The 26946-nt window shown below is 40.7% G+C and overlaps 1 protein-coding gene across 9 annotated transcripts in view; it reads left to right on the top strand.

Moving 5' to 3' along the window:
• LOC310947158 (kinase suppressor of Ras 1-like) overlaps positions 1 to 26946 on the top strand; it is a 70986-nt gene that overhangs the window by 11801 nt on the left and 32239 nt on the right. For 6 of the 9 annotated variants that reach the window (XR_014593207.1, XR_014593208.1, XM_083913868.1 and 3 more), the window contains 2 exons: positions 22272 to 22419; positions 26324 to 26711. Coding sequence is in view for 7 of the 9 variants with exons in the window: in XM_083913863.1 (XP_083769989.1) it covers positions 22272 to 22419; positions 26324 to 26711 (536 nt within the window). In the remaining 2 variants the exon portion in view is untranslated. Of the gene's footprint in view, positions 1 to 1114; positions 1385 to 6847; positions 6915 to 6952; positions 7034 to 22271; positions 22420 to 26323; positions 26712 to 26946 lie in introns of those variants that run through there. The other 3 variants (XM_083913866.1, XM_083913867.1, XM_083913869.1) reach the window with 3 other exon arrangements.

Raw genomic sequence — 26946 nt, 5'->3', positions numbered from 1 at the left:
AGCACTACTCTATCTGGGTGAGATTTAACCCAGCAACCAATGAAAAAAAAGCATAGTTATCCTGGAATTATTCAGAATCGTCACTTTGAACACAGAGTAAGTCATCTCCTGTTTTAATGTGACATTACAACAAGTTCACAACTGAACTGCTGTTAGAGAATGTTGTCCAGATAATTAGCATCAGTTTTCATTGCTGAGTGAAATCCCCTCCTCGGCTCCGTTATTGACTCATTAGCTGGATGGGATATCAGATGAATAAGGCCGATCCACTTCTGATCCATCCTGTCATTTCATTTTATTAATATCATACACAGCAATACAGTTTAAAATATCTGTTTGCAGTGCACTTTACATGGAAGTGTTATTTCTTTCTTTTTGCTGCTAATGTACACTTTGTTATTTGTTAATAAATAATATGAACTAAATTTATATCTGTGTTAATTTGTTACCTTTTTTAACAAAGCTAGATGTTCACGTAAAGCCTGATGCCTTCAATCACGCTTCATTCCTTCAACAGTAGGATCAGATCAGTATCAGGTATCGGCCGATACGCTCAGCCCAGGTATCGGGATCGATTGGATCAGAAAAACTGAATCGGTGCATCTCTAATCAGATCACTTGACACTTTCTATACTCACACACAATTTGATCAGTACTATGTCTGAGTGAAAAGTGTTATCCAGTAGTGTCAACCATTCGAATGATTTTTAGGTATTTTGCGTGAAGTTTATTCCCCACACAATTTTAATGCATCACTGTTGAAATGGTCTGCAGGAGAGCCTTTGATAACTTGAATGTCAGTGAATCTTTCAACTGGTTGACTGCTGTAATGTTGAGATGCCAGTTGCGTGCTGCAGTGTTAGTTGGACAGAGTCCTGCAGTGTTTGGAATAGCACCAGCCATACTGCTCTTTGTGATGAGCACTCACCCAAACTAGAATGTGTTGAGTCAGCTGCTCTGCAAGCCTCTGTCCCTCCCCAGTGTGCTATTTATACACACCCAAACCAACCACTGCACATACCAACACACACACACACACACACACACACACACACACACACACACACACACACACACACACAGATACAAGCGCATACACATGTCGCCTGATCTACACCCAGACACACACACACACACACACACACGCACACAGCTCTGCAGACTTGAGAGCGCCTTGTAAACAATAGTGAACACAACAGTGGAGGCAGGGCCAGAGCTGTGCTCAGGGTGACTCAGGTTCTTCCTGACACAGTGGAGGAGGAAGCGACAGGTGGGCTCAGAGCAGCAGAGAGACACTCAGGCTGACAGTCAGGCTGACAGGCAGTGTGGGAGCAGCTACTGCAGGCTTCTATCAACCTCACAGGATTACATGTATGACGCTGAGGTAAGCAATAAGTCAACATTGATTTGAACGTTTAATGCTTGCAATTTTCTTAAGATGCATACGTTTTTCCCTAAGAGGGATTGAAATCTTCAGTTGTAGAGAGGGGAGGCTATTGTCCCTCTGAGAAAAATGCCTTTAGTTTGGTAATGCAGTTCACATTTAAAGGGTTGGATCATTTAAAATCAGTGTCTCTCTTCCTTTGTGACCTTTACAACCACAGTCCATCTGTGTTCTTGGTTCTTCCATGCTGTAATGGCACCGTAGTGCTATTGTTTTGTTACACCACTAGTTCAGTGCAATTTAGGTTGTTTTGAATATTTTTTACTGCCATTTCTGTGTGTTATCTTGAATAGGCAAACTGGCCATGTGGAAGAGATATTTGTTTGAAAATTCACAACTTTGTTCTAAGCATGTGTTATTGAAAACATAGCCTATAAACATGTTAAACACTTTAACCAAGTAATTTGTTCAGGCGGATTTATCAGACTCTCACAGACCCATTTTATCTAGTTTTCAGGTTCATACATGCATTTTGAGTTTCTACTCGAACATGTTTACATGCTTTTATGTTGAAAACACACTGCACACACACACACACACACACGCTGCTCATGGCTGCCTGAGCAATCTGTTAGTAGCGCCTGTCTCTTTAAGACCCCCTCCTGAAAAGCCCAGTCTGCTCTGATTGGTCAGCACTTCCACTTCCACTTCCACTTTGTGGCGAAACGGTGGAATTGCAACTTCTGTGTGGGTCACACGATGCCATTGGGTCGAAAAATACTTTTCCCCAATGAGTGACATGGTGAAAGAGACGTCTGTAAATCCATACTATTTTTTTTTAGAGCGTCACAACCTCCTGCAAAATGACTCGGGTCAATATCAGAATTTGATAATTTTTTTCTGATCACATTTAGACAGTGTAGAAGAGCCAAATGATTGAATTGTTTAATCCCTTTTCTAGTTAGCCGGTAGCTCATTCCTAAACTGGAAGTTTAGGAGGTCTGCTGGCCGCTATTTTTTAGATGTGGCTGTGAAATTGTTTTGGCTTCATGCACCGTTCAGAAACTTTCATTGGAATGGACGGGGTGTTGTATTCAGTTCTCTTTATACCTCCATGGTCTCTGTACTGCTGCAGAAGATCACCATCTATCAATAAAGTCTTTGAATCTAAACACTACACAACCAGTCATGTTCAGCTGGAGAGAGATCTGAAGTTTGGAAAAAATTAACAACATAAGCAACCAATAGTACAGCTTTGTCAGGTGTTAGTATATAGCTAAGTATAGTTAGCAATACACTGTGAGGGAGTATAGCATCAGTTTCTATTGTCAAAAATCACAACTAAAGGCACAACCGGCCATGTTCCAGCAGCAAAGCCATAAACAGTATATATACAGTATACAGGTATATATATATATATATATATATATATATATATATAAATACATATATATATATTAGGGATGCTCGATATTGGCTTTTCTGCCGATATCCGATATTCCGATATTGTCCAACCCTTAATTTCCGATACCGATATCACCCGATACCGATATATGCAGCCTTTTTACACCAAAATTCATCACATATCACCTATTATGGAATTAACACATTATGCCTAATTTTATTGTGATGCCCCACTGGATGCATACATAAATGCAACACGGCTTTTCAATTGTAAACACAGTCCGTACAAAATAAGTTATTGAAAAAAGTGCCATTCATTTATTTGTTTGTGTTTTTAGAGAGAATATTTTGCCTCAAACACACTACAGACAACATCACAACAAGGAAGATGCATATCTTCAGTCCAGAGTAGTATATTATATTATTATATTATATTATATAGTAAATTTGTATCTGTGATACAGTGTTGAAAATAACAATGTGGTTGACAGCCGGTGCTGATGAAGATGTTTGTTTGTTGTTGTTTATTTTGTTTTTGTTATTTATTCCCCCTTTAGTGCCAGGGAAACAAAGACATCTTAATAATAAAAAACTGAGCTGTTTTAGAGTCATTCAGCACAGCCCTCAGTCACCAAGGCAAATATGGGCTGATACTGATGTTCGGCTGATAAATCGGTGCGTCCCTCACTTCAACAATGTAGTCCCCTCTCCAGTAGTACTAAGATGATCGACATATACAAGACTATAATACAAGCTTTCTTAAATAGTTGCACTTAATTCTGTGTACTCAGCAGTATTGGTAAAGTTAACAACAGTGTAGTTTGTGCCAGGGATCATAGTTTCCCTGGTTCAGGTTGGAGCCTGTAAAGTGTGTCCTGGTCCTTGGCAGCCTCTGTGTCCTGACCAGCAACAGCAGTCATTCTGTGCACTGTGGCTCCCTTCACACTGTGAGTCACCCTGCAGGAATGTCTGGTCACTGAGCAAAATACGTTTAGAATAGGTGACAGCGGTTGGTGTCCGTTTCTGTTGACCACCCCTGCGTAGGCTTTCTGTGTCAGCATCTATAAATGTGTGTGAATAAGAACTATTCTTTACCAACCAACTGCATTATACAGCTTCATGTTGTGTTTGTAATCACTTGTGGTGAAGTCTAATGATGTCAATCTTCACATATCAGGATATTCATTTAAAAATGACTTAACAATGACTTAATTATCAAACTAGTTGCTAATTATTTGTTGATTGTTTAAGTTGAGTTCTAGTGCTAAACATAATTGAATGTAATTGAATCTTTACCTTCTTTGTATTGAATGGTCCCGGTGGAGGGGAAGGCTGGCAATCATGGAGAGAGAGGAGATGTGAGGCTCTTTAAATCTGGGGATAACAGCACACATTTGCAGGCAATCTCTCCAGGACATTTATGGTGTTGCACTCAGTTTTTCATATGAAGAGTGACATAAATAGTTGCGTCAAGAATGAAAAATGCCTCTAGAGACCACCAGCAGGGGGGTTTAGTCTTCTTTATAAGTATTTACTATTTGAAAGTTGCAGTGAACAGTATTTTTTACGGCATGAAGATTCTGTTTACTATCTTTCCCATAAAATATGAATACATAACTATGAAAAGAATTCAGACACTTATAAAGCAGTCAGTTTGATGCTTGTGCATGTTTTTATATCATTCATCAGTGTTGTAGAGGGGGGCAGATCTCAGGCATGGTTCCACAGTATTTCCATGACTTTGACAGTTCAGCACAATGCATGAAGAGGCAGATAAATAGATAAGGACAGCTGCCAGTTGGATCTTCCTCTCAGGTACTGCACAGTGTGTTCCACTGCCACCCAGATCCCTTCTTTTTAATACGGACACGCATTGGTAGCCACCAGGCTGAGCTCACAGTCTGAGTGGAGCTGAAATAATCAGTTGATCAAGACAAAATAATCAAATCTTATATTTTGTAAATCAATACATCATTTTAATACTTTTTCAAGTTAAATAGTCAAAAACCTTCTAGCTTTAGGGGGCTCTTTAATATCGTAGCTAAATGAAAACATTTGGATGTTCTGCCATTTGTAAGACATTACAAAATCAACTTGAAAAATAATTGACTTAACTGACAATAATAAAAACATTCTCTTGATAAACTGGAGAATATGGCAGACCTTAGATCATTCCCCCTGTTTAAGCAGACGTTTGGAATATAGCTTAATGATACAGTAGCATGCTATTGTTGGATCAAATGCTCTTGTACCTCTTTTTTTCTATATCTTTCACAGTATTTCAACTTCGTCTTAATGATTAGAGACTTTAACTGATGTTTACACATTAGAATAAAAGGATTACTACTCCAGTGTGCAGAACATGCTCAAATGTGAGCAACATTCATCCGACAGTGGGACACCCTGAGCTCTTGTGGATTGTGAAGTAATGTAACAGCACTTCAGCTTCACAACGTCACACACGGTCATACTGTAACTGCAGCTCATACCGCTGATAATGTCCGATGTGCCATTAAGCAAGCATTACTACTAAATGTTGTCAGTGTCTGTAAACACTATCTTACTGTAAACATTATGTGCAGCTTTATTTGCACTGCTACAGTATGACACAAATGTGAAATGAGTCTTTGGATAGGTATAGTATCACCAGTGAGCTGCAGATAAATATAATTTCTTTTATGGAGGAAACTGCAGATGAATCATTTGCTGTAAAAAGACAAAACATCATAGCAGTATCCTACAGCAGAAGGGGGCTCCATTCTGTCTGTCTCTTGTCTCCATGTTCATATTATCTTCTTCTTTCCTTTAGCGCGCCAGCTACACGTAACTCCCGGGTCATTGAGCCTACTGAGCTGTGTCAGTCAAAAACTAATCAGCCAATGGGGACGCTCTGCTCAAAAAAGCCCGTCCACCCGAAAGCTTTGTGCCAAAACTGCAAACAACAAATCAGGGAGCGCAAACGAGAGAGAGCAGCAGAGAGACGGCAAAGCTAAGTCAGCGCAAAGGTCCGAGCTCAGAGAGAGAAGCAGAGGGAACCGTGAACAAAATAATGTAAATATTTTACACTAGTAATATTTACACAAATTATTTGATTGCAAGTTAAACGTTTTATTTTTGAAAATAGTTTTATGTTCTCTCTAATTCCTATTTTTGTTTGTTTTAATGTGGCACGAATCTAATTCCATAAACATGATCTAGTAGTAACACAAAATACATGTGAACCTGAAAATGAGTGTAATGGGTCTCCTTAAAATAAAACAGACCTGAGGCCAAAAGGCTGTGGCATCTGGCTCTACAGGTCTGCACAGACGCTACGTGAAAACGCTCCAGTTAGGGTCAGCTCATCTCAATCAGCCTGTACTGTAGAACTAGATCCACAGTCTGGTTCCTCAAAAACACAGGTAAACACGAGTCTTTGAGAGCATGTGTATTTTCTGCTGTTGCCCCAGTCTTGGCCTAGATTCTCTGTTTCCTGTCAACCCGACCCCGTCCTCTCCCTCTGTGCCCTCTCATTACCATCTTAGTCTTATATGGTCCGGCTTCTGACAGAGCAGGGGAATGGCACAGTAGGGAAAAAAGGCATGCAGAGGAAGTGGAGGATTTCTTGCGAGGTAGGGTGGGGTGCAGCACTGATTAGACATGTGCACTGAAAAACATTCCGGAAATGTAAAGAGGGTAACTACAGCAGCTGTTTCAAAGCTTATCACAGCGATAATGAGAAACAAGAAACTGTATTTATCCTTAGGTTGTTATGCATTCCAAAGTGGCTTAGTCAATTTAAATAAAGCACTCACTATCAGTTACTGTCATTATTTAGAGGCCAGCTCGTAAAACAAACATCACACCCAGCTGTTAGACTGGAAAATAATGGAAACTAATTGAAAATGAAAGTGTAACAGCTCTGGATTTCCCCAGAGGTGTCCCACGGCTGGTCGCTCACAGCGTTGGCATGTCAGGAAGACTGACTGGCTGGGGGGGGTTAAGAAGGTGGGAGGAGAAAAACAGGGAGTGTGATAACAGCGCTGGGAAGATTTGTTGGCTCTCCGTCAGTGTTTCCCAGCAGCCTGCTGCGCTCACGGATTACTCTTTAACAGTGCCTGGATTATTAGAGCTGGGGCTTCACATGGTAATGTACAGGGCCGGACCTCTGCTGGATCTGCCTGCCGCCTTTCAGCAGATGTAACCTGGTTCCTTTATTTCCTTATTTGACCGAAGTACATTTGTGAAACACTGCTCCTGTTTCAGGTGGTTACAGTATGTCAGTGTTGGTGTGTGTGTGTGTGTGTGTGTGTGTGTGTGTGTGTGTGTGTGTGTGTGTGTGTGTGTGTGTGTGTTCAGCTGTTTGCCTCTTGTGTATCGCTGTTGGCTGTTGTGAGCTTTGTGACAGATTCTTATTTGTCTGTAAGGTGGAGGCATATATCCAAACCCACGTGCCTGTTAGTGTGGACTCTGATCCAGCCTGTGTGCTTTACTTTCTCAGAAGTTTGTGTGTGTGCGTGTGCGTGAGAAACCACTCATTAGTGTCACAGGAAGATATTTCGGTAGAGGAGTTTGACTGTGTCCTGTGTAATTTACCTTCGTGGGGTTAAAGGAAAGTATTTCTTTCCTACTCAGTCTTTTTTCAGTGAGTGTCAGTGTTCCTTCCTTTCCTTTCAGGCTTTCGTCACCTGTAAACACAGGCAGCTGAGACATGCCCAGGCACTGCCCAGGTATCGGTATGTGTCAGCTTTGCAAAGTGTCAAGTCTATTTCTCCAACTTTTATTTTTTTTTACGTTCTTATGGAAGCGGAGTTAACAGAAAACCATTGTTCCTTCAAGGAAACAAATTCACATTTACTGTATGTGAATAGGAGGCTGTCCAAAACTGAAAGTAACAATGTTACAGCAGAGGATCACGCATTCATCCTGACAGAAAGAGCTCTTGCTGACCCCTTCATGCCCTTTAAGCATAATTGTCACTGAAAATGTCAGTTGCATTGTGCTCCAGAGCACTCATTTTGATCCTTTCTGTAAGCTGTGACTGTTTTAGGATGAACTCTGGGAGAGCTGTGTGGAACTTCACCAATGTTACACATCCAAGCCTGTTCAGGTGTTGGAGAGTACTACTGTTGCTGTTTGAAGTCGGATAAATGTCCTCAAGGGACATCACTTGAGTCAGCATTGGTTGGGGCTGGAGACTTAAGTCTGAAGATGAAAGAAATCTAGGGTTGTAGCTTGCCGCTCATCTCAGCTGTTGGTTACAGGCTTGAGTCTACATTAGCCACTTCTAGAATAACAAACCTGAATCTCTGGCTGTGAGATGTAGCTGATGAAGTGTCAACTCTCGAGTTTGACAAGGAAGCAGGATGCATGGATTAAAGAGGCAACTGGTGAGTTTATTACCACTACTTTGTCCTTTTCCTTTTACTACATACTACAGCTGCCCTTACAAGGTATATACTGTTGCATGCAGTATGCATACAATTAGGACATACCTTGTCTTCATAAGATTGCAACTTAACTTTGTCCCTGTTGCCCATGCTTCAAAAAGGATTGCGGAATATCCAGAGTAGCCAGAAATGCATGTTCCAATGAAGTGCGACTGGATATTGTAGGACACCGTGGACATCTTGCTCTGCTGTTTGCAGGGTTAGGGTTATGATGAACAGTGGTTGTTTGAAACTGCTTTGGCCTCGACTCTAAACGGCTTGGACTTAGCTTTTTCTTTTAAAAAAAAGGAACACAAGATGGCACTCAAATCTTTCTTTTGCAAGAAAGATGTATTTGCTGTTTTGCCGACAGGATACAGCAAAAGTTTGATTTACCAGTTAGTCCTGCTGGTCACTAAACAATTGGGGCTTAGTGAAAACTAGATTTGTCACCTTGTGTATTACTCTGATTGGCCTAGGGCTGAAACAATTCCTCGAGTAACTCGAGTAACTCGATCATAAAAAATCCTTGGGGCAAAATCTCTGCCTCGATGATTCATTTAATTCCTATGCGTCGTTCTGCGGCCTGTTCAGCACAGGGCTCATTCTTCCACACGGACCATTTTTGCAGATGCACACCACTACATCTGGAAAAGGCAAAGAATAAATGTGTGATCATTTCACACTTAAAAAGAAGCCAAAAGGTTCAGTGTGTCCACTGTTAACTAGAACTGTTCTACCATAACAGCAGGACATGGATGATTCAGCATCTGAGCCCAAAGCAGCCCATTGGTAACAGCGCCGCTGTTCCATAGTTACGGAGAAACAGGAGGAGGATGCGTAACATTGGCTGTCCTGGTGAATGCCTCTGTGTTTAGTTTTTCATGAATCTTAAACAGAACGTCTCCTTTCGGATCAGTCTTTGTAGTTTTGTTTGAGTAAATGTGTCAGTGGAGTTTTGTTCTTTGTTTGTTGTTACAGTAAACAGGAAGAGAGAGAGTCACTCTTCCTGATCATTTCTATCTCTGATTCTTTTCTAAATAAATCTTTTTGTCTTTAAACCTGTTTGAGTAAACAGAGAATTTTTATGCACCACTTTGAATTGTTGTAGTAAACTTATTCATGTTCAATGAATACAATTTAATAATTGAATCCATTTAGTCCCCATTCAACCAGAAGTAGTTGCAGAAGTCTCTAGTGCTTCTGCTCTATGGGCCCAACAGTGCAGGAGTAGTGCTGATCATCCTGGTACTTTGGACGTAGCAGTTTAACTTTTTTTGGCTTCATGCCCCACTGAGCAGCTTTCATAAATCAGAAGAATAAACTGGACCCCGCCTCCAACGCCGATCCATTTCTCTTATTCCATCCATGGCTTCGCTGCATTTTTATCTTTTTCACTAAACTGCCTGTCCTGAGTCCGACGATAATGCTGAGAAGTAGCCATGTATCCTGGATTCTTTTAAGTACTTAAACGTCTATATTAAGACTTTTTGCTATCTTGGGTGATGCTTATGTTTGTGAGTGATGTCAACCATCTTTTTTAAGTCACTAATGCCACAGCCCTGCAGTACCCCTTCATCAACTCCAACTGTCGTGTTCCAATTATTATTATTATTATTTATTGAATTGGTGTCAAATGAACGCTACGTAACACTGTTAATCATATAAAACTAGATGCTGATACTATCACGGGAGGCCTTGTGACTGAATTTTGAAAAACACACTAGAACATTCTAAAGAAGAAAGGGTCCCATTAAAAGCTGCTGACAGTGAGTGTCCAGGTTCAAGCTATTTACATGCATGGATAGATGTTGAGTGCAAAAAGGTTTTTTGACTTGGTTGAATATGCAGAATGAGCAGAACAGCAAAAAATAATTCCAGCAGTCGGGTTGCCAGGTTGGTCAGACCCGGCCCAGTAGCCTACAGGAGACCAGAGTCTGTTTGAGCCTGTTTGAACCCGTCCCCTCCAGCAAATCACACCATAAAAATAAGGATTAGAGGATATTGACCGACAGTTAGCGTTAGCCGTTAGCGTTAGCCGTTCCAGCTAAGTAAAGATGAAAGTGATGTTAGCGATCAAGGAGAAACGTAGCCATTTGGGCATGCGTTTTAATGCTGTTTCTCTCCTTTCTCTCAGTCCATGGAGTGAATGCTTGGCCTATATTGACTGGTTTTTGCCCGTCTCCGCTCACTCAGCTGCTGGGACAAATAACGCCCCCTTCACTGAGGCTCCCGAAGCAGCTGCAGGATTAGCAAAGTCCATTTCACCCAGTGCCAGCCTACAGTAGCTGCACCCAACAACAGACAACCCTGGCAACCAGCAACGCCCAATGCTATTGGCTGCTACCATGGAAACACAATGGGACAGAAAGTCATTGTCAAACCCGTCAAATTTGTTTTAAATATTAATTCAGACTAAATTTATTTTTTAATGGAAAAGCAACATTTTCATTCTATTCCCCTCAAAACGCCCCGTGTGTGGATTATTATAAATAATGGTTTTAAGTCCGTCCCCGCTGTCATGGCACATGTCATCTTTGTTTTCGGTTGAGAGGATTTAATGAGCTCTAAGTTTGTAGCAGCTACTTACAGACTATTTGTGATATGCCTTGGTTGTCAATTAACAGGGAAAGGATGAAGGCCTTACCAGAAGGAGCTCAACTCATGTTCCACTGAGGCTCCAGCGCCGGATCAGTCAGGTTGGGTCCACCAGTCCTCTTCTAGTGTCCTGCAGACAGAAAGTAAAGAGGGCTATCAGTCACAGTCACTATCAGAGCCTTGACTCTCCTACGCCTCCTCACTGTACACTCACGTCTTTGATGTCAGCACTCAGGGCTCATTACATCAGTCCCATCCTCTTGAATATTGGTCCGCGATCAAAATGTGGTTGTGACACTACATATCACAGTGCTTGTCTGCTTCAGCTCCCACTTGCCATCCGATATTCAGATTGGAAAAATGGGTAGACAAATATATCACATGTAAAACAAATGGAAATGTACAGTCATTGAATCAGTCTACATGCAGTTTTTCATCTTTAACAGTTGCTCAGAAAAGGCCCAATGAGCGTAATGCTTCAGCCTATTACATTAGCTACATCAGCTCAGTGCAAGTGCTCATGGGTCGATCAGAAGGAATGTGAAGCATTCCTAGTAAATACACAGAATACACAGAAACAGCAGAGCCAATCCCATTGAAGCATGACAACCACAATACAACAAATGAAGTATGAAGAAATCATATTGTGGTCTGGATGATGCAAAAAACACACATGAGGCAGGTGGTGTCTGTTTTAACTGTTCATTAGTACATCTACAATTGAGCATGGCAGTCAATCAGGCAATTCTTTATTTTCTGTTAAAGTTGTACTTTGCAGATTTTCATCTTGTTAATTGTCTAAGTTCCTATCTATCACAGAGTGAGTTAAAACATTGTGATTGATCATATGAGCCACTAATGAAAGTGCTTGTATTTGCTGCTAGGCTGAGAAATACCATCTGTATACCAACAGTTTCCAGCTCTAAAATCAAATGCAGCGCACAGTTAGTGACGCTTTTTACATCGCTGCCCTTCTCTCTTTGGCCCTCCTTTCAGTGTGGAGCATGTGAAGGCATCACACCGCACCGCAGAAGTAAGAGGTCCCAATCTACTGACATCATACAATTCAATTCAATTTTATTTATAGTGTCAAATCAGGACACTTTACAGAGTAGGTAAAGACCACATTCTATGACTTATCTATGATTGATATAGACCCAACAATTCCCCGTAGAGTACGATGGCAACGAAAACCTTCCCTATAACAGACAGGAACGTCAGACAGACCCAGCTCTGTGGAGGACGGACATCTGTCTGCACCGGTTGGGGAGGAAGAAAAGGAGAGAAAGAGAGAAAAGAGGGACAGATGGACAGAGAAAGACAAAGACAGACACAAAGACAGAGACAGACACACTTCCAGTAACTATAATAATATCTATAGTAATGTGAATATGACTTATATGTTATGGCAGTTAATACAGCAGAAAAGTAGAAACAAGCACAGCTAAGGTTATAGATTATAATAGTAGCAGGAAGCGTCATGGAGGACCACAGCAGCAGGCACCACCACGATCAGCAGAGACCTGAGAGACGACAAAGCACAAACAACTCCGGGGAAGAAACAATACAAATACAGTCGACACTGTTAGGTTTCCAAAGGAACTTTGGGAGAGAGATTACAACTTTAATTTATAAAGATTACAATTTTAATATAGAAATAAATTATTAATGATAATTAGATTTGCTCTCTGTCCATGGTTCTGAAATATGTGCCAAAATAGATACTATGAAAGGTGTTTTCACTGCTCTGGACAAGGGTCAGACCTGTTTTATCTGACCCATGTTCAACCCTTGTTTTGTCCATTAAAACCAAGCCAGTCACCGGTCAGGACAATTCAGATCCCTGGGCCCCTACTCAGGGTCACAACCCGCCCTGAACAGACGTGAAGTAAAGTACTGTGCTGATAAATCCTCTTTCACCCTTCACTCTAAAAAAACATATGAATGCAAGACCTTTAATGTAGGGTGAAATAGTTTTACTTCAGAAGAAAGTTTTGAGTACTTCTACTACCACTACCAATAGCAACATCCCCAGTTATAGCAAGGGAAACAGTGAAGTGAGACAGCGTTTGCCTGGTGCCCCCAAATCACAGTATTCGCCCGAATGACACACCCAAGTCGGCTACTCGCAATAAGAAACACTGCTGAAATACACTCAGCTGAGGTATTCATTTCTAAACATGCGTATTAGTCACTTGCTTTGACATAACCATTTTGGTTAAAAAGTATATGGATTTAATTAGTGGAGGGGTATAAATTAGTATAAATTAATATGGCAGACGTACACAATTTGTTCCTGCAGGATATTCACTCATGAGCGTGTTGACTCGTGAAATAGAGTTTGGCTGTAACGTTAGTATCTCTGGCAAAGTATCTGCCCTGCTAATGACATGCTCGATTCAGACCACAAAGCCCTAGTCTCTTAGGGCGCACTCACACTGTCCTTCCGCACCGCGCACCAGGCTTTAGGGTACTTGTCGCGGCCCGCTGTCCGCAGTTATGCGCGGAACGGGTGCACTCACACTGCTCAAACGCTCTAGGCTTTAGCTGAAAAAATGGTTTTGGCCCGGTGCAGAAGGACAGTGTGAGTGCACCCTTATTGCCAGACCTATCTCCACAGGGCCAGAGAATGTAGCAGAGCCCTGAAGCCCTGCCCCGACCGCTGCACACGATTGTTTATGGTTTATTCAAAGTTTATTGATATAGAACGCAGGCCTGTCGCAATAAGCAATTAATCAATTAATCAATGAATGGGATGATAACTTTTAATGAGCTTGATAACAGGCCGCGATCATTTCCATGTTTCCTGTGTCTCCCTGGTCTCCCTCTATCAAACATACAGACTAGAATGATTTTTTGTACCAGGCCTTAAACATGTTTAATTATGCATTGAAACGGCCTGTTTAACATGGGGGTCAATGAGAAACTGCTCTATTGTGCAAACTGCCCCTAGTGGCCAATCGGAGAACTGCACTTCCTGATTGGATCAGCCAGGAAGTCGCTGTGGTGGGGGCTTTGAACAGACATGCTTTCAACTGTCACTGTAGTAGTTTGAACAAATGACATGCACTGCTGATAGGAAAGTCTTGCCCATATGAACATGATAGGCAATAGTTTCCCCCGTAATCATGAGGTATCATGCCTTGCACATACATTGCAGTTGGAGATTTAGTTTTGTGTGCGTTAGATGTCCCTGTCTGTTTCTCCTCCATCCCTATACAATAATAGAAGGATGAGATCTGAAAAACAGCAGCAGTGTGTGCTTACAGAAACAATGTATAGGTGGTTATTTGGAAAATCCACAGTCTTCACTGTCAGCAGTTTTCACAGGGACTGTTTCTTTGAGAGAGACTGGTTTCATTGAAAATGTCCACACTGAGGTCTGTGGAATGGAGATGCAGACCTGAATCTAGGGCCTTCTTTATTCTGCTGCCCTCTGATAGGCTGATCAGGTCAGACAAGTAGCTAACTACGCAGTATCATACTATTTAGCAGTTTTGCTAGGACAGGAGAGCAGGCTAATGTAGGCGTGCTCAACAACACTGTTAAGACATGTTTTTCTTTTTTATTGTTTCAGTTTTGCTTCTCATGCTGCCTCACCTCAAAAGGTTCATCTGTGGTGGGGCTGTATAGTCCATGTAGAGCACAGCTTTAAAGTGTGTTTGTTGTGTGAGTTCTAGTGCTACAGTGTGCTTCATTTGGTTACCTTACTAATGTAACCTGATGGTGTATTAGTCCTGCATTTCATTACGTACCAATTACTGCACCTGACCTATTGCTTTGGCCCAACAAACAGCAAGGCTCTGTGGACAGAGCATGAGACCCCTGCAGTTTGATTCAGACTACAGTTTAAACACAAACACACTGTTGCAGCCTTTGCTGAAATCATAACCATTGAGGGGTTTTAGCCAGTGTCTTTCTGTATTTAAGTACTCTGTAAAACGAGATCCATGCTTTGTCAATTGCAGCCACCAATGATACTGATGTGGTGTTTAAAATATTTTACCTTCAGAAAAGGACAACTTGTGTGTAATCACTACAAGAGAGAGGCAACTGTTAAGACAATGGAGGCAAACCAGACGAAGAAGAACCTACTGTTACAGTGACGTGACAAAATAATAAAAGATAGAAAAGGTGACTCGGTGGCAGTTGTTCAAGAATCAAGTTGACATGAATGTTGAATGATGATTTTACTGTTTCACTGTAAGAACTCCTGATGGGAGTGGCAGTGGGGGAAATTAATTCACATTACAAATTGTGATGCAGTGTGATTATATGATTATTGCATCTTTTGAATTACTCAACAATAATATGATTTTTTATTTGTACAAAAATGAGACAATCCTGGTGCTAAGTGGTGCAATAAATCAGTGTGTTTGGGTTTGTCTTTGTGGTAGCCTGTTAGTCCCGCCCCTCCTCCACTGTGATTGGATGGGTGAAAACACTGACAGTGACAAGTACACCGTTTTAAGTTGAACATTTTTCAACTCAAGGCGACCAGAAAAAATGTGCAGTAGTGTTGTCACGATACCAAAATGCTGACTTTGGTACCATACCTGCCTAAAATATCTTGATACTGAAACGATACCACAGCGGAGAAATAAACACATCGAAGTAATGAAATTAAATATAACTTGACAGAACGTGGAATTTAAAATCATTTTAATTTTTTTTTATTAAAACACTTGACACACACAAAATATTAATTTTCATATAGTTTTGTAAAAGCTGCTGATCTTTATAGCAACTTAAGATGTTATAAAGTTTCACTAAATGACCCAGACCTGGTGGAGGTCCGTGCTCTAATCAGACCGTCCTCTACTGATATAAATGACAATCTAGATTATAAATGATTGACAAAAATATACATGCTTTGGTTACATTAGCAGAAGTGACTGCCTTAAAATAGATCATTTCTAAGTGGTGTTGTTGATCATCCTTGTGAACACCAGCTCATGTTCTGGTAAAGTTCATGCCTCCAGTGTGAACTGTTACATACAGAGATGTGTGAACCACATGGGGCAGTTAAACAGTTAGCTTTAGCCCTGACTGCCTCCTCCAACTCTGATGGTGAAAACAGTTCACTTGTCACTAAATAAACACTCACTTGACTTCACGTTACATCCGGGGATATTAATGTTATCTATCTCTAACCTGCAGCTCTCTGAACTCTTTGAACAAGTCCTCATGTCTGTCAGTGAGATGTTTCTCCAAGTTGGACGTGTTGGCTCCTTTGTTCTGGATCGATTTAAAGCCTGCCCTTACTGTCGGCTATGGAATATTTCCATCCCTGCGTCTCCTATTTCAACAGGCCTAGGACGGTCAGCAGGAGCACTCATGTCTGTCTGTCTCTTTGACTGTCTGTCACTCTGTAACCACGCCCACTCTGGCTGCAGCAGAGAGGAGCTGCACACAGGCACGCTGTCACACTAAGTTCATAAAGTACTGATACTAATAAAACATGAAATAGTATTGTTTTTAACGGCAGGATACCGCAGTACCTTTCTAGTATCGGTTTACCGTGCAGCACAGAATGGACGCTCAGCACCTCGTCATGCAGTTGCTGTTTGTAGCAGAGTGTAAATACACTCTGCTCCCATTGCAAAGAATAAAAAACGCAAACACACACACACACAAACATACACACTGCAGGATAACTGCACCGGACTAGGCGGCTGTGGCTCAGAGGTAGAGCAGGTCGTCCTCCATTCGTAATATCGGCGGTTCAGTCCCCTCTGGTCCGCATGTCGAAGTGTCCTTGGGCAAGACACTGAACCCCAAATTGCTCCCCATGTTGTGCATTGGTGTGTGAATGTTGTTTGAATGACTATATTATATGAGATGATGGGCAGGTAGCCTCTGCCATCAGTATGAATGTCTGTGTGAATGGGTGAATGTGACAGGTAGTGTAAAAGCACCTTGAGTAGTCAGAAGACTAAGGCGCCTAAGTACAAGTGTGTTTACCATTTACAACATGGCTCCGTGTTGTTTTCCTGCTTGTGTGGAAACTGTAGCTTAAGCTGTCATTGGACAAATTTGCCAGATCTTTACGGTTTTTCAGATCCAGTTAAAACTTGGAAATGTCTTTTAGTTGCTCCCCCCTTCTTGCAGTTGGACCTCACTGTGATATCAGCCACCTGCTATTAAACACCTTGTGTTCCCTCTCCTTCTAAAATTGCATCTCCTCCTCCATATCTAATATTTGCTTGTGTATTATGTCAAAGAAAATCCCTCCTGCCCCTGTGGCTTCACTCCTCTGTCTTTTATAGGGTGTGTTGAACACCATTTCTGACCATGACATAGCTATATTAACATCCACCGCTCATGCTAACTAGCCACTTCTTTCTTTAATTCTGCACAAAAAAAATGGAAACACAAATGTGATGATTCTGGTGTACAAAGGGATTTTTTTTACTTTGAAGGACCTAGACGGCAGGGCCTTCATTTATCAGCACATATACACAACCATGCTTAAACCAAGTATCTGCCTGTATCTAAGGAGAGAGTGAGATGTATCAGTTTATATATCACAAGCTTTGACCACATCTTTGACCCTCCAGTGGTTGAACTCTGTGCAGCCAGTTAACTAAATAGGCATGTTTCTTAATTTATATATAAACGCTTAGCCTACAATAGGGAACTCTTTTATCGTTAAACTGGACATTGGACCACAGGACATGTTTAGCATTAAAAATAGCTTTTGTGATCATTTGATTTACTATTCTAACAGTAATTTAAATAATAATCATAACTATTATAACTAAATAATTTGATAAAAAGGTGATGTTTCCATTAAATATGCTTTATTTTAGATAGAATGTGGCCAAAACATGATCATGTGAAGAATGAATCGTTTTGCCCTAAGACACATGTGTAGCCATTCTGGCTGCTCTGTCTGTCGTTTTTATTAAAAACAATAGTTCTTTTTTCACTTAAATGTCTGGAAGAGCTCTGGAAGTGTCATATAATATTTTAGTTTCTCTTCGTAAGTTAATGTAAATGTGATATATCTTTCTGTGTTAAATGTGCAGATGATATGGTCTCATATTGGTGAATAAAATCAAATGGAAATCATAACCTTGCAGAATTTGTGATGTCAGAAAATATCGTATCGTTGTCAAAAGAATCAATATAATTCTGTAATGTGATGAAAACTTGTGATTTACTCCCCTAGTGTTTAGCAGGTTTAAAGTTTACCCTGTTCACCTTCTTTGTTTAGCGTGTTAGCATGCTAACATTAGCTAGGTAGCAGTAAACACAGTTCACTGCTGAGGCTGATGGGAATGTCATTAGTGGCCATAGGATTTTTGTCATAAACCCAAGAATTGGACAAATTGACTTTTCATCTAGCGACATCATCAGGTCAGGTCAACATTTCAGAAGATCACCAAAGTGATTTCATTGAAGAGAACATGGATTTCTCAACCAGATTTCATGACAAATCATCCAATAGTTGTTGTAATGCAGATAATAACTATGTCTGTACAAAGTTTCATGAAAGTCGATCCAGGTTTTTCAGTCTGAACCAAAGCAACGGACTGACCTATTTAGCACCCATAGAGCTCATCTGCTTAAATCTGTGGCTGTATCTTGGTTGTAGAAGTGTGGACACTTTCACTTTTCACTGTCAATATTTCCTGTGGGTGGATTGGTTTTATCTCATCATGGGCACCATTGTGTTGTCACATGTCTCGACTCTGGCAGTCAACTTTACCCATACTATATGGGAATGTGGCCACTTCATCAGTGTTATTGTTTGGTTCTTATGTAGACTGCAACACTAGCTGGACAAATGGCAATCAAGTGACTTGGTGCGTGACGACAGAAACACTTGCTGGTGGTGAATTTTTGACATATGAGTTTTGGCAACTTTACTTTTCCTTCAGGTACTAAATTTAGGCCACAGGAGGCCAGGAAACACCTCTATGAGTTCCGACACTCTCATTGGCCAGGACTGCTGCTTTAATGGGAAGTTCTGTTCTCGATATTCAGAACATAAATATAGCAGCAAACTAATATTTTCTATGTGCTGTCGTCATCCTGACAGTTGTATTGTCCTGGAAACAAACCTACATGCAACTGCCAGGACGTATCTCTCTCTGTTGTGACTCAGCAAAGACACACTGTCTTGGAATTTTATACTATAAAGACTGTAACAGTGGAAGATGCCTAAATAATGCAGACTATTGAAGCCATATATTAATTCCAGCTGAATGTAAAGATTGCTTTTTTTTCCCAGAACAAAGAAAGAAGTTGGGAAATGCCTCACATCCATTCTCAGCATTGTCTCCCAGATACATCACATACCAATAGTAGGGGTCGACCGATAGCGTTTTTTCAGGGCCGATACCTCTTATTAGCAGTTAATGAGACCGGTAACTGATATTTGAAACTGATGCATTTACAGTTAAAATCAATGTCTTGCATTTTAAAGCTTACTTATGACAAATAAAATGTACCTAAAATAAAAGTGCACTTTACTATGATATATCATATATATATAGTGTATATATATATATATATATATATATATATATATATATATTGTATATATACGGTGTATGTATAACTATAATGCTACTACTATATACAGTATATATATTACTGATGCATTAACGTGTTCATCACTTAAATGTTGCAGCTATTAAAGGTGGAACTCATCTCTTGGATTAACAGAGGCCTTAGATACAGCTGTGTTATTATGTCTAAAGTCCATTACAGCAGTTTCCCTCCTTAAAAACCACTTAAAAATACAACATTAGCTGTCACTCCATACACCATTTTAAACTTCGTTAACACATTTAAACATTAACCTGCAGTGTTAACACATTATAGTTAACACTGCAGGTTAATGTTTTTGCTTCGAAACCATAAAAGCAAACTTTTGAAATAACTAAATACACTATTTCCGTGTAAGTGACTAAATAAAAAGTAAATCAGCCTGTTGACAGGTCCATGTTCTACAAATCCAGCTGTCACATGACCCAACCTTTCACAGAATACCTTCCCTTCTCCACTTGCATAAACTCTGTTGAAGCTTGTCCTGCTGTCTGCACAGAACGAGTCTGACATTGCTCGTACACACTTTAATGTTCAGCTGTGCCCCTTTAGACCCAGTCATTCTCGTTGCTGATTACTTTTGGTATTGCTAACACACAGTCTCATGGTATTTAATAACCAAGGTAAGCTCAAATGAAAAGACACACATGTTGATGTCAGTGTTGATTTGACAGTCTCTGCAAGGCATGCCTTCTCACTCGGCGTGTCTCCATTACAAAACAATAATACATTTTATTTGTGTTGCACTTTACATTCAACAATCTTAAATATCTGTGTGCACAGATAATTTTCTGCCCTGTGGTAGAAAAAAAAATAGCACTACACCGCTGGATAAAAGTGTCTACTCTCTACTTTGCCAGCTTTTGCAAATGGCGCATGTTGTTGTGGTGTTGATTTCTACGTCACATCCCGCTGAGAGCTATATCCAATCAGCAACAAGGCTTTTTTCAGGGGACAAAAAAGGCCCTGCTTCTCGACAGGGCCCAGTCAAATAGGGGTGGCTCACATTCAAATTAGGGCGTTTCAGCCACAGAGACCCGTCTTACACCGGGTATTTGACTGTAATGGAAAGGCCACTTTTATTACACATATATTAAATATATTGTTGCTAAATGAGCTAGAACAAATGCCTTGTATGTAAACATATAGGCCACTGAAGGCTCCATTCATGTGTGATGTTGAACACACTGGGAAAAAACTGAACCTGAAGATCAGGATAAAATGGTCAGTATAAGAGATCTCTCTCGTCTTAATCCCTCTGGTGACACTTTCTGTCCTCTTGGGCTGAATGACGGTCTCAAGACCTACAGACATCCAAATTGTCTGATCCATCAGAATCCTATGTCTGCAAGCATATCAATTCCTTTCATCAATAGCCGCATATTTTTCTGACAGTTGTACATTGCAAAGCAATGATGTCAAACTAATGCATCTACGCTCGGGGTGGGCGGTATACTGGTTTCGTCACACTCACTGCTGTCTCATTCTGCCACAACATGGATTTTGAAATACCCTCATTTCCATGAGCACACACATTTTAGTTTTAGCATACACACAAAAGGGAGATCTACTAGCGTGTGCACACTAGCAGCTATGTACAGCGTGCTAGTACATGTACAGCGCTGTGTTAAGAACATAGACAGATGGTGGAGAGGAAGAAAGTGTGGATTCATTTCACAAATTGCAACATGTAATGTCCGTAATCTTATCAATTCCCTTACACTCTCATGTAATACAGATGGCTGTACACCCAACTGTATTGGGAACCTGCAGTTACTTACTGTGTGAGCTACGGTGATAGCTCCCATGTTCATCTACTGTACCAGAGGCTGTCGCACACAGGTCCAGTCATTGTTCAGCTTCTTCTGCTCTTGTAAAGCCTAGCAACATTAAGAGTCTGTTGTATGTTTCACTGACATCTACTACAGGGGTTCTTATTTTTTGACAAGTGTGTCATTCCTCTCTTGGACAGCTGAACACTTTAAACTCTTATCTGTAGACATTTCAACAAAAAAGGGTGGCCGAAATAACAAAACGCCCATGTCATGGGTGCAGATTCCAGAGGGGAAGGGGGGACATGTTATTATTCAAATTATTGAGAACTGATCAAATGTATTTTCTTAACACTTTAGATTCCCATCTGAACAGAAATGATTGAAATGATGGAAGGAATAATGTTTGACAAACATATTTCTGACTCCACATCCATCTCTGCTCTGCTCCTCTCCAACACAAATGAACGGGGAGTTTCTCACACAGCCGCTGATGATCAGCAGGCTTTAAGAAAAGGGCTTCATATTTTTATATTCATGCATATCAGTGAATCATGCATAAAGTAGTCCCATACACTGGGAGGAAAGGGAGATGAAGAGAAGAACTGGTGTGACATTAGATGCCTGAGACCATTCAAATGATGATTTATTATACAGTTTATTATATTTATTAACAGTTCAGTAAGCAGTGCTACTCTGTTGGCTGTTTAGGACAAATTAACAAGAAAGGTAAGAACGGGAAATTATTCCATGTGCAGTACTTTTTGAATGATATGGTGAGCCTCACAACCAAGTTGTGATTTATGGTGGCATGGTATGAGTTATATACAGGCAAGAAAAACAAAACTAAATCACTTCTGTGTGTCCCCCAGTCAGGACATCGGATCTGCACCCCTGGCCCTTGTGGTACCTGGATATCTCCTTGGAGATGGTTTAGTGAAAGTCTACCTCCTCTTATTTTTGCTGACTCTGAGTAGAATAGTTCCTCATGATTGAATGTTTCATGTAACGGATGCATCAGCAGATTAGAGGGACAAGTACAAAGAAGAGAAGTACAAAAACATACAGGGTCCCAGAGAAACACACTGTAATATTCTGTATATCCCGCGGATTATTCCAACATATTTTCCTCCTGATCACCTGCAGGCTGCAGCAGAGCAGCTCTCAGTGGACGGGTTGCTGCAGAATTCCAGCTCTGAGCTGCAGGACATGATGAGACGGCTGGGCTCCAGCTCAGAAGATCGTTCTCGCCTCACTGCTGCCCTCTCCTGTCTGAAGAGTGCCAATGAAACAGGTGAACAAGGAAACTGTGTGCCCTGTATGTTGTCAATGCATGGGAATGACATAAATAGCAATGCAATAAGGGGCATGGAGTGGTTAGAGCAGTCGCCCAATGTAAAGAGGCTGAAGGTCTTCGAGGCAGCGGCCGTGAGTTCATCTTCCACCTGTGGCCCTTTGCTGAATACCCCCCCCCCCCCCTTCTCAGCCCATTTCCTGTCTGTCCTATCTAATAAAAAAGACTTCAAAACTGCCAAAAAAATTATCTTAAAAAAAATGAAATGCAATAAAAAGTATAGAGGTTGATTTATTCATTCCGTCTAATCTTAAATTTGATAAATTATTATCTGATTTACTTAATGGCCATCTTGGTTTTATACTTTACATATGGTGTGTTTGAAATGGGCATCTTCAAATATATGGTTTCTTTTGATACTTGAGTTAAAATCAGAACATGATTACAACATCAACTAAAGTGGCTCCTGTATTGTTATCTTTCAGTCCTTTTAAGACTTTGAAACCGGACCCAACTGTTCCCAACAGCAACGGACGCGCAGTTTTGGTTCACACTCGACAGTCTCACAGTGAACAGCATGAGGCTGCCTAGCTTAACACATTGAAAAAATAATGTCAGCTAAGCTAACTCTGCTTAGCTAGCTCACATTAGACGCCTCTATCAAGGCTGCCGTGGTCACACACAGTGAATTAACTCAATGTGGTGTTATTGTGAAATATAACGTAAGTTGCTCTAACAAAGGCAACCCTAATGACCACTATGTAAACGTCAAGACGTCAAGAGTTAATCAGTGATGGAGGTAAATAATTACAAGCTCTCTTCATGAGGTAAAGGTTTGTGAAGGTTGGAGAAAAGGTTCACTTCTAATGACATCTCCCATACAATCACACTCATACTGGAGGGAGACGCCACCGCAGTAATGGAGACTTGTTCACTTCCGGTACTTCACCAGGGGCCTGTTTCACAAAGCAGGTTTAGTGAAAACTCTGAGTATGTTAACCCTGAAATGAGGGAAACTCAGAGTTTTCCGTTTCACAAAGGGAGGTAATTCAAACCAGAGACAGAGGGGTAACTCTAGCCTGTTTCACAAAGAGAGGTAACTTAACCTCTCGGTCAGTTACCATGGTAACATGCTCTCTGAAACTAACCTGGTCGGGACCAGGTTTTTCTCAGAAAACCTTGAGTTTCTCTCTGTCTCCGCCCTCTTTCAGCCACACACGGCATTTGATTTCCTCATTCATTCAGTCAGCGGGCGAGTTTTGGCGTAGTATAGTTCCGTCTGTTTTTTCAGAAAATCACTGCAAACATCAGACATTAGAAGTTATATGAGGTGGTGACTATTTCACTACCATGGCGTGTCCTTCTGTTAACAATCCCGTGGATGAAGGTGCAGAATTAGTGCGCAGAGAATTATATATTCGTCGGGAGATGATTATCAAACTATTGATTATAGATGTTCTTGCATTTCCAGGCAATTCTCTGTTTGAGCGGTACCGTTTCATGTCACAGCAGATATTCTGTGTTGCGCTGCGTTTTTTTGCACAAGGGAGTTTTTGTATACAACGTATAAAAATCATTCAGTAGGCCTACATTAGAAGTTATATTAAGTGGTGAATATTTACACTACCATGGCATGTCATTTTGATAACGATCCCGTGAATGAAGGTGACGCATTTCGCAAAGAGAATTAAATATTCGTCGGGAGATGATTATCAGACCGCGCATAGACGTCCTTAATATACTGCAGCCATAATTACTAAATGAATGAAATGGATCTTTTGAGCAAGTTGAATGTATTTGACTTGGCGTTTCTAAATATAATCCCAGCTTTTCTTGCAATTCATAGGTTCAAAAGTGTGTGCTTTTAATTGGGTTACCGGTATATAAACTACTCCTATACAGCCTTCTGATCCAGAATATCGCCCATAATGCGAGGGGGCTGAATACGGCACAACACCGTTTCATGTCACAGTCCATCTCACCCCTCCTTACATTTGCAACATTAACAACCAGTCATGTTCTTATATCACAGCAGATATAGTGTGTTGCGCTGCGTTTTTTTTGCAAATGGGAGTTTTTTATACAACATTGATATGTTGTATAAAAAACAGCCACTTACGGTAATATTTACTTTACGATGTAAAACATGCTCAAAATGAGGCGTCACCATGAGACTGTGCTGAGGTTTTACCTGTTTGAAAAATGTTTTTATGCTTCATCTTAAGCTCCGCTTCTCCCCCGTGGGGTTGCACATAAATGAAATAAACAAATAGGCTCCCACTCATGCAGTTTCCCCTGTGATATTACTGTGATTGCAACTGGACTACATTTAAACTTATGCACTGACCCGAGACGCAATGTTCTCCAGCACCGTCTCCGTCTCTTTTGCTGCAGCAGCGGTGTAAACCTGCTCAAACTCTCCGTATGAGCGCATTAATATTTCCAATTCCAGTTGTAGCGTAGCCCTTCGCTTCCCCGTTGCCATGGTGACTCGTCGAATCAGGGCTCCATTGATGCTGTCTTTTTTTACTTGTGGTGCACGCGCTTAACTCCAGGTCAAACTACTCTGAGTTGATCAACCTAACGCAAATCTGCTGTTCTGGAACCGAAAACTCAGAGTTTCCTATCTCAGAGTAGATCAACTCAGAGTTCAGGGTTAGACTCAGAGTTTTTTTAACCTGCTTTGTGAAAGAGGCCCCAGATTCTTCTATAGACAAAACAAAAACAGATTTAGAAAACAACTTCACCAACTTGACATAAGTAGAATTCAGAAAAAATTATCCAAATACAGAAACACAATCAAATACAAAATATACAACCAAATACACAATATACAACCAAAGACACAAAACACAACCAAATATACAACCAATACACAAAACACAACCAAATACACAAAACACAACCAAATACACAAAACACAACCAAATACACAAAACACAACCAAACACACAAAACACAACCAAAGACACAAAACACAATCAAATACACAAAACACAACCAAAGACACAAAACACAACTTAATACACAACCAATTACACAAAACACAACCAAATATACAACCAAATACACAAAACACAACCAAAGACACAAAACACAACCACAGACACAAAACACAACCACATAACCAACCAAATACACAACCAAATATACAAAACACAACCGAAGACACAAAGCACAACCACATAACCAACCAATACACAAACAAATATACAAAACACAACCAAATATACAAAACACAACCAAAGATGCAAAACAAAACCAAATGCACAAAACATAACCAAAGACCCCAAACACAACCAAATAACCAACCAAATACACAAAACATAAGCAAAGACACAAAACACAACTAAATACACAACCAAATAAACAACCAGACACAAAATACAACCAAAGACACAACAAAATAACTAACCAAATACACACAACATAACCAAAGACTCAAAACAAAACCAAATACACAAAACACAACCAAATAACCAACCAAATACATAAAACATAACCAAAGACACAAAACACAATCACATAACCAACCAAATACACAATCAAATACACAAAACACAACCAAAGACACAAAACACAACCAAATACACAACCAGACAACCAAAGAGGCAGAAGACAACCAAATACACAACCAAATAAACAACCAGACACAAATACAACCAAAGACACAACCAAATAAACAACCAAAGACACAACCAAAGACACAAAACACAACCAAATATACAAAACACAACCAGAGACACAAAACACAACCAAATATACAAGACACAAACACAACTAGTAGGTAACGTTGATTACATTCTTCCATCAACCATCCCAACCATCTTTGTGTAACATGTGACAGTGTGTACTCTACTTGTGTACTACTCTTTAATTTGTGATCTTTACTCTTTGACTCAAGGAGGTGACCCAAGGTCTGACTCAGGCTCCAACAGCTCTGAGTCCATGCAGGACAGTGATGCCTTCTCTCCCATTAGCCCCCTCTCCAGCTCTGGAAGCCCATCCACCCCCCTGCAGCCCACCATCATCCACGGCCGCTCCATCTCCATATCAGTGGTGCCTTGCTCAGATGACCACACACCTTCCATACTAACTGAGGACGCCTACACCCTGGAGCCGAGCACCCCTCCGGCCACTCAAGCCTCAAAGACACGCACTGCCAAGTCCTCCCACACACCACCGCCACCTTCCCGCAAACTGCTGCAGCTCCTCCCTAATATAGCACTGACAAGAAGCAAGAGTCAGGAGCCACAGCTGGCCAACCGCATCGAGCACCCTGCTGCACACAAGTGGGTTTTAGAATTGATAGCCTGTTTGAAAATTGGCCTTTCCTTTTAGCAGCCATGTGTCTAACAGAAATAAAACTGATGAGATATAAGTCCTTGTATTCAGGTATAGCCTCAGACATTATGTATGTCATATGAGTGAAAATAGTGTGACATCACTGCTAAGAGGAGCTGTACTAAACATTCAGAACATTAATATGGCAGCAGACAAATATTTGCATTGTTCTTTGTTTTAGTA

This window comes from Echiichthys vipera (assembly GCF_963691815.1).
Source record: "Echiichthys vipera genome assembly, chromosome: 5".
NCBI lineage: Eukaryota > Metazoa > Chordata > Actinopteri > Perciformes > Trachinidae > Echiichthys > Echiichthys vipera.
The sequence above is the reverse complement of the archived record's forward strand: the minus strand, read 5'-3'. Positions and strand labels throughout refer to the sequence as shown.